General features: G+C 36.2%; 1 protein-coding gene across 4 annotated transcripts in view; it reads left to right on the top strand.

Annotated features, from left to right (window-relative positions):
- The window catches only part of LOC127876080 (tripartite motif-containing protein 2-like), a 65,549-nt gene extending 57,208 nt beyond the window's left edge, over positions 1-8,341 (top strand). For all 4 annotated transcript variants that reach the window (XM_052420989.1, XM_052420990.1, XM_052420992.1 and 1 more), the window contains 3 exons: positions 2,625-2,776; positions 4,149-5,846; positions 6,815-8,341. In XM_052420989.1, coding sequence (XP_052276949.1) covers positions 2,625-2,776; positions 4,149-5,846; positions 6,815-6,967 — 2,003 coding nt within the window. In that variant the 3' untranslated portion in view covers positions 6,968-8,341. The remainder of the gene's footprint in view (positions 1-2,624; positions 2,777-4,148; positions 5,847-6,814) is intronic.
- Positions 8,342-9,629: the final 1,288 nt, after the last annotated feature.

Below are 9,629 nucleotides of genomic sequence, written 5' to 3'. Positions count from 1 at the left end.
CGCAAATGGTCCCAAAAAAAACATGGCAGCCAGGGGGTTGGGGCAGTTTTCCTTATGAGACTAGAGAGAAACCTTGTGATCGAACACTTTAGAAGTCACATTTTTATGCCCTGTTTCAAAGAAAAGGGGGCATATAGTGATCTGACTGTCCGTCTGTCTGTTTGTTCGTCTTTCCGTCACACTTTGCGTTCAGGTTTAAAAAATGCTCATAACTTCTATGTCCCTTGAGATATAACCATCATATTTGGTATGCACAAGTATAAGGACAAGGCCTTTCCATGCGCACACATTTTTTTTACCCCTGTGACCTTGACCTTGAACTTAGGGTCCGCATTTAGGTTTCGAAATCTGCGTTTAGGTTTCAAAAAATTCTCATAACTTCTATGTCCCTTGAGATATAAGCTTCATATTTGGTATGCATGTGTATATGAACAAGGCCTTTCCATACGCACACACATTTTTACCCCTGTGACCTTGACCTTGAGCTTAGGGTCTGCGTTTAGGTTTCGAAATCGGCGTTTAGGTTTAAAAAATGCTCTTAACTTCTATGTCCCGTGAGATATAACCTTCATATTTGGTATGCATGTGTATATGGACAAGGCCTTTCCATACGCACACAAATTTTGACCCCTGTGACCTTGACCTTGAACTTAGGGTCCGCGTTTAGGTTTCGAAATCTGCGTTTAGGTTTCGAAAAATGCTCATAACTTCTATGTCCCTTAAGATATAACCTTCATATTTGGTATGCATGTGTATATGGACAAGGTCTTTCCATACGCACACAAATTTTGACCCCTGTGACCTTGACCTTGAAGATAGGGTCCGCGTTTAGGTTTCGAAATCTGCGTTTAGGTTTTGAAAAATTCTCATAACTTCTATGTCCATTGTGTTTATGGACAAGGCCTTTCCATAGGCACAGAAATTTTGACCCCTGTGACCTTGACCTTGAAGATAGGGTCCGTGGTTAGGTTTCGAAATCTGCGTTTAGGTTTTGAAAAAAGCTCATAACTTCTATCAAGCCTTTATAGGGGGCATAAGTCATCCTATGGTGACAGCTTTTGTTTGCCTAATCATCGTGAAACTTAGTCAATACATTGGTTTTATTGATTTCTCGGACAAGTTGGAAAATGGCTCAGATCGGTGAAACACACTTTTTAGCTCACCTGATTGCTCAGGTGAGGTTTTAGGATTGGTCTTTGTCCGCCGTCCGTAAACACTCTAGCTATCACATTTCTCAAGCATTCTTTATCAAAGTTGCTGAAAGATCTCCGTCAAGTTTGATAATGAGCAAAATCAATAAATTAATGCCATAATTATTGCCATAATTATTGCCCTTAGATTGTTCAAATTTTCATTATATTAAACCAAATCCATGTAAACACTCTAGAGGTCACAATTTTGTTTCAGATTTTATGAATCTTGGTCATCATATTTATTTTTGTAAGCAAATTTTGATGTTTGGTAAGGGGGGTCAACTAAAATATGGGTAACCTGGTCAAATCTTACAAAAACAAAAACACTCCATAAGCCAGTGTTTTGGTTCAATAATGATGAAACTCATACATGCCATAATTTTTCAGACCAATTCCGGGACATTGAATTAAATTGTCCGGGACTTTTGCCGATTTTCCGGGACATGTATAAAATGTAGCAATATTAATAGACATATGCATTTTGGTACGTTTTTTTGTTTCGCATCGTTAATTGCAAAAGTTCGAAAACCTATCCGAAATACACTTGATCTTTTAACGTCAAATTAAACATTACTACTTCTGTTACTTGATACAAGCCACGTGTTTTCAGTGTAAGCGTTCTAAACATAGATGGTGACGTCACTGCGTTATTGTTATTAAGACCGGTGTGTAACTCGTAGTTGTTGATACGTCTTTATTCATTTATAACATTTATATAATAAAAAATACAACACTAAAGTACCGTTAGATCGTCAACTCAAATCAATTCACAATACATACAACCAATCACAATAAAACAAATACAACAAAACAGTACCGGTATACTTCTTTGTCCGTTAAACGTGCGAACATAAACTGCTTTTTTTTTTTACTCAGCGATGTTGGACTTCAGATGTGTGAATAACTATCCTTTGCCCTTACGCAGCGGGAAATAGTGACGTAGTAGAGTAAAGTCCATTAACAACTACATTATACAATGCCGCCTTTTCGGTTTTACCGCGAACGTGAGACAATCGACATGATAACAGGACCCCTGTTAATTGATCAATTTTGACACGTAGTGTAGTCTGCACGTCTGCCTATTTGGGTAGGCATTGTCATGGAGACGCTGCAGATATACACAGATTCGAGGTGCAGTTAAGCATAAGATAAGGCACATGTATATATGGATTTTGTAAATTCCGGGACATTTGACAGATTTCCGGGACAGCGGGACAAGTTCTTCATTTCCGGGACTGTCCCGGACAATCCGGGACGTATGGCGTGTATGTGAAACTTGACCAGGATGTTTGTCTGGACAATATCTATGTAAAGTTTGACATTTGGTAAAGATTGAATAAACTGACTCCTCTCAGGTGAGTGAACTAGGGCCATCTTGGCCCTCTTGTTGAAGAGTCTTTTTCATTGTATTATCTTTGGATCTTTTGACAGATAAAGCATTACCAGAAACATGCTCAAGTTCCCATAGCAATGGGCATGATGACCACACCCTGGTAACCCCACCTATTGAGTCCACTCAACTCTCCAACCAGGATGCATCTAGCCGCCTGGTATGCACCAACCACAAAGGAAACTCACTAGAGGTAGGAGTATCATAATCAAGGAAACTCACTAGAGGTAGGAGTATCATAATCAAGGAAACTCACTAGAGGTAGGAGTATCATAATCAAGGAAACTCACTAGAGGTAGGAGTATCATAATCAAGGAAACTCACTAGAGGTAGGAGTATCATAATCAAGGAAACTCACTAGAGGTAGGAGTATCATAATCAAGGAAACTCACTAGAGGTAGGAGTATCATAATCAAGGAAACTCACTAGAGGTAGGAGTATCATAATCAAGGAAACTCACTAGAGGTAGGAGTATCATAATCAAGGAAACTCACTAGAGGTAGGCGTATCATAATCAAGGAAACTCACTAGAGGTAGGAGTATCATAATCAAGGAAACTCACTAGAGGTAGGAGTATCATAATCTTTCCCAACATCATTGTAGGGATGCATTTACCCATGGCAGCCAAAACTTTCCCAACATCATTGTAGGGATGCATTAACCTATGGCAGACAAAAAATGTATTATGTCATATGATGCCAAGAGCTACACTGTCTCCCTATAAAGTCAATCAAGGTCTCCTGGTCTCATTATGACTGAGTATACTGATGCAGAAGCATGTCAGGAGCAATAAATGTTCGGATATATTTACATGTCTTCAGGCTTATGATGCATATCTTATCTCTAGTTGGAGTCTGAAAGTTTGTCCCCAGCTTTAATACTTGACCAAACACCATAAAATGTAAGATAACCAACTTATTTTCACCATAAATTGTTGAGTTATAGCCCTTTAAATATCTTAAATTGATTTGAAAAGGCAATTTTTGCTAGATGTCTTATTCTTTATTACAGTTTACAAACAATGTACAGCTATCACTGAACATACAGTTATGATATCTTGCTCAAATTAGTAAATGAACCAAACATGAATAGATAAAGCAAAGTTATGGGCCTTGGTTGATAGGAATTTGGTATTTTTAAAAATTCTGCTGTGTTTCCAACATATTCATCAAGGTCAGTGCCATGTAAATATTGGTTAGCTATACATAACTAATATATACATATATTAACATGGTACTGACATTTGTGCATGAATATAATAAGCAATGTTCAAAGAATGAATATTTTTTATACTGAAAGCGATTTTAATCCATTAAAGTGTTACTTCAGTCAGTAAACTGTTGCGGTATCTATAAATAGTGCACAAACAAAACTGAAGTTAAATTCAGGAAACAATTCAGTTGTTAAATGGATGCTTATGGGGTTCTCAAGTAACATGTCAATGTTGTTAATCTATACAATAAATGATTCTTTTAACTAAAATGATAATCATTTCTCTCATTGATTATCATTTTTCTCAGCAATAGTTTTGTATAGAATTGTAAGTATCCTTCGTTCAATTTCAGTTCTTCTGCACCGCTTGTGACACTGGCATATGTTCTGAGTGTACCACAAGTGAACACGCTGGCCACACTGTGGCCCCATTATCGGAGGCAATTGAGGAACACCGCTCTTCTCTCTCTGACCTTATTTTAGGGGCCAAAGAACAAATTCCTCTTCTTCAGGAGGCTATAAATAGTATCACGGAAATAACGCAATCACTTGTGAGCCAAAATGAGGTGGCTGAAGCAAAAGTTACGGAGACATTTGATGAGATTGTAAAACTCATGAATGAACGAAAGGAAACACTTTTGAAAGATTTGAACCAATTGTATAATAAAAAACATGAAGTTTTGACAACTCAAAAGGAAAACCTTGAAAATGTGATTTCAAGAATAAACACTTGCTGTGCATTTACAGAAGATACTCTTTCAAGTGGGAGTGATAGTGAAATATTGTTGGTAAAGAAGGAAATGTGCCATAAGCTTCATGATCTGAGCACAAACCTGATTAGGAAGGAGCCAGAAGAAAATGAGTTCATATCGTTTGATAATTCCCAGTGTCAAGGTTTGAAGAAATCAATTGGAAACATGGGATACATACGGAATAACAGTGCAGTGGCATTTAATTCTGTTGCTACAGGAGAAGGTTTGCGACATGCTGTAGTCAATAAGCCAGCAATTATAGCTATTACCACAAAGGACCGCAAGGGAGATCTAGTCAAAATAGGACAATCAGTTATAGACTCTGAGCTTACTGCTTCAAATGGAGATCGTATTATTCCAGCAATAACCGACCAACAAAATGGGACATATGAATTGGTGTATTTATTACCAAGAGAAGACAACTATAACATGTATATAAAGCTGTTTGGTCGCCATATCAAAGGTTCTCCCTTTAAAGTGAAGGCAGTGAATGCCTGCATTGATGGACAACAAGACACTGCCTCCAACACTTCAAAAATTCCAAGAACTGTTGCTGTGAAACAGAAAGGCACCAAACGACCTTCAAGTTCAAGGTCAGGCTCAAATAGAAAGAGCCATTTAATTGAAGATGACCTATTGTGGAAAGCAGGTGTCAAAGGACGAAATAAAGGGGAGTTTACCAATCCTCAAGGTGTTTGTTGCACAGAAAGTAGAATACTAGTTGCCGATAGTAACAATCAAGTTGCCCAGGTGTTCACCTTTTCGGGCGAGTGCAAATTAAAGTTTGGTTCTGCAGGTCGAGTGGCGGGGAAACTTCAGAGACCTACTGGAGTAGCTGCTACTCTAAATGGAAATTTCCTTGTAGCTGATTATGATAACAAGTGGATTAATATATTTGCTCCTGACGGTAGATATCTAAATAAAATTGGAACTGGCAAATTGTTGGGTCCAAAGGGTATTGCTGTGGACAAAAATGGACATATTGTTGTAGTGGACAATAAAGCCAGTGCTGTGTTTATATTTCAGCCCAATGGTAAACTTGTGACCAAGTTTGGTTCCCGTGGTAATAGTGAATCTCAGTTTGCTGGTCCCCACTATGTAGCTGTGAATGCCGTCAATGATATTATCGTGTCTGATTTCCACAATCACTGTATAAAAGTGTTTGACTGTGAGGGCACGTTTCTGTTTGGGTTTGGCTCAAATGGAGAAGGCAATGGTCAGTTTAACGCGCCAACAGGCGTTGCTGTGGATGAGTATGGAAACATTTTGGTTGCTGACTGGGGAAACTCCAGAATACAGGTAGGCTAGTGTGATATAGGAGTGATTTTATTTTTTACTGCGTATCTGTCCTCAATATGACTGAGTCTTCACAACCAAGGCAACTTCTAAGCATGTTTAACTACCGGTTCTTATTTTTGTTATCCACTCAAATGGCACAATTTACAGTTACTCTTGTAAATATGTACAATTTTCGACTTTAACTATCAGTCATTTATCACACCTTTTTTTACTTCATAAAAGTACATTTATGTTTTCCTTATATAATTAATGTATATTTGCTTTCTGAATGGGCTGTTAATTTTGTGAATCCAAGTAAGTGCATGCCTTCTAAATGGAACAATATTTTCTGTAGGTTGACAAACTTGCAATCAGAGAATGGAATATTTTTAAGTTTTGAAGTAAATATAAGCATCATTCAAGAGGCTATTAAGGGCTGGACGTGAAACCATTATGTCTGTTCACTGTTTAAATATTTGATACAATAGTTTCATGACCAGCACTTTCAATGTGTTTTCAAGCATGGAGTAATTTAATGATCATTTCATGGCATATATGCTTTTAAATTCATCAGTTTATAGCAAAATGTAGTTGCAAACACCATTGTTACAAATTAAATAGGATTTCAACTGCAGTTTATATATGTATTCCATAAATACATGAGTAATTATTATACATGTAATATATAGAGAATAACAGGTTACTGCCTGATCGTTTTGTAATATATCAGGAGAGGCTTTGAATAAAATAATGGCGAGGCTTGCCGATATCAATGTGGTGGTATGATAAATAAATATCATTGGCAGTTGAGTGTTATAGTTAATACTTCAGCAAGAGGAGAGTGATGCAAACCAAGACCAAGTGTATAATTATTATGTTTCAATGTTATGTAATATTGAAAAAATGCTTGGATGGTAATGATATTTTACAAGGGGAAATAGAATGTATAATATATAAAATGTAGGTAACATGTTGCCATCCTATTTCAGGTGTTCGACAGCAATGGCTCATTCCTGAGCTACGTGAACACGTCTGCTGATCCATTGTACGGGCCACAGGGTCTAGCTGTTTCCCCTGAAGGTACAGTCGTTGTTGCCGACTCTGGCAACCACTGCATCAAAGTCTACAAGTACCTGCAATAAGGAATACTGGATGCTGAATACTAACCACATTAGAGATGGCTGTTTTATGTGGAGTGTGGCTTATGATGCACCCAAGGATTAGAAGGCATTAAGCATTCCTTTTGCCCATCCGTCTGTACGCCTGCACTTCCTGATGCTTGTATTTTACACCCCTCTTTAACTACTGGGTGGATCTGGCTCAAACTTGCACAGTTGAATGACTTTATGAGATGATTGTAAATAAACAATTTGGGTTGCAACATTGTTAGAATTAGAAATATTTGACTGTGTTCCTCAATATAATATATAGTTCCATATGTTTGTGCTTTTAACTATTCTTTTATTACAGTGTGGTTTTCACTTAACCTGCACAGTAGAATGACCTTAATTTGTTAGTGATTTTTCAAAATGGAATTATGGCCGTGTCAAGTTTTTCAGAATTATGCACTTGTTTCCTTTTAGTTATATACTACATAGGTCCAAACTTTTTGTGTTTTCAGCTCTTCTAACTTTCAATTTGGAGAATAATACTCAAACTTTCACAGTTGAAAGACCTTTTTGTGTAAACGATTGTTAAAAACAATTTAAATTGGGACCAGTTTTAAGTGAATTATGATCCTTTGTCTTTTTGTCCACAATAGAATATATAGTTGCTTTGTTTTTTTCAAAGCATGTGTTGTGTAGTGTATAGTTCTAGTTTTCACTGATTCTAGCCATTGTGTTCAAGACTTCAAATACATTCAAGAAATAAACACTGGACACAGAAAGGAACATTATTTGTCATTTAAAAGAGTTTCATTCTGTATTATACCATCAACTGTTTTCTGAAATGTGTGAACTGTTCTTAATTTCATGAAATTTAATTATTATAATGGCAAATATTGTAATTGTGTTTGTAATATCTCACAATAGATATATCAATGTCGAGAAAGCTCATGTTTATGCCCTTTGTGAAATTGCTGTATTTGCTTGTATTTTGTCTCTCTTTAAAGTTATATATTCACATGCTTGGCTTAAGTATATTCCATTTGACTTCATAGACTAAGCGGTGACATTTATGTTAATTTCAAGAAGAAACTGTGTTAGATATTCTTAATGGTTTATGAGAAACACATCTCAAAAAGGTTGTCAGATCATTGTTAGCTGATTTTTCTGTTTGCCATTTTATGTGGTGATATTGTATGTTGACAGCATTTGTAATACATTTTGATCATTCCACTTGTGAATGTGACAATTTGTTGCTGTTTTAATTCTTTGAAGTGATCAAGTGCAAAGGTCTTGTTATTTGTTAGCAACATTCCATGTATTGGGCATGTGCTAAATGTAATTGAGAGATTATTATGCCTTCTGGTGAAGCTTGTATTGTTATTGGAATAAAACACTGTTGCCATGTAATTGTGCTTATCTTCTGAATCACAAAGAAATTGTTGTCCAGCTCATGTTTGCCCATCAGAAAAAATATGTACACATTATTAAAGTCTATGTTTGACAGATCATTATGTGAACCAGGAATGTTGCAACAGCACTGAAAGAAACAATGTGAATGGACAGTTATGGCTTATTTCTTGACACATTATCATAACATTAGCAGTTGTCTCCCATTTGGTTATGAAAACATTTAATTTAGTTGCCATTTAATTTTGTGTTTAAAAAAATCTAACGACCAAATATGTTTGAAAATATATGCTCTGGGAATAATAACACATCTGAATGCTGCATAAATTAGTGTGAGTACGAAGGGACACAACTGTGGTGGACTTTCTTTTTTTTAACACATCATAAAGATCTCCCCTAAAATGACGTTTTGCAATTGTTATATTTTGTTTAATTTCTGTTAGATGTCAGAAAACATGAAGAAAAAGTGCAGAGTACAAATACCAGAGTACAAGTTTTTATGTGCCTGTTGTTAAAAATAAAGGACATGCTATGGATATCTTGAGCGTGCGTGTGGTGGGAAATATCTCTCTGGCGAAAAATTGTGTGCAGCATTAATGGATTTTCATATAACCATAAGAGATCAGCATGATGAGAGGGACTCACATGATCAAGTTCTGTAGGTCCAAGGTTAGGGTCAAAATTAAAAGTCAAAGGCAAAATTTAGGAAAATTGTTCTAGCCACTTTGTCTGGAGGATAACTTTGTCAAACATGTATTGATTGTCATATAACCTGTCATAAATAATCTGCATGGTGAGGTGGAATGTAGCACTCAAAACCAGGTCCTATGGTTTAGGGGCAAGGTCGAAATGTAAAATTTAAGGTCAATTGTAGGAAACTTGTACTTGATATTTTGTGACAAGTATAACTAAATCAAGTACAGGTTGATTTTTTAACTTGGCATAAGTGATCAGCATGTTAGACAGAGTTTGGAATGCAAGAACCATATCCTTAGGTTCAAGAGCAAGGTCAAAATGCAAGGTCAAAGGTCAAATTTTAGTATTTTTTAAGAACATTGATGGATTTTCATACAAACAATTTAGATGATGTATAAGTGTATTGCACATGTTGTAGGCAATCTCTCCGCAAAGAAGTAAATCAAGTTGTGTTTTCTTTTATATTTGCTGCTCAAATGTTTAATTATCTGTACACATTTGCAATATGTGCTCTATTTTGTATTGTGTCAATGAATAAATATGTAGCTGCATACAAATTCTTGTATGAGTTTTCCATAAGTGAGCAGCATGG

Source organism: Dreissena polymorpha, chromosome 4 (genome assembly GCF_020536995.1).
Source record: "Dreissena polymorpha isolate Duluth1 chromosome 4, UMN_Dpol_1.0, whole genome shotgun sequence".
Lineage (NCBI taxonomy): Eukaryota > Metazoa > Mollusca > Bivalvia > Myida > Dreissenidae > Dreissena > Dreissena polymorpha.
Note: the sequence above shows the minus strand (reverse complement) of the source record. Positions and strands in the feature narration are given on the sequence as shown.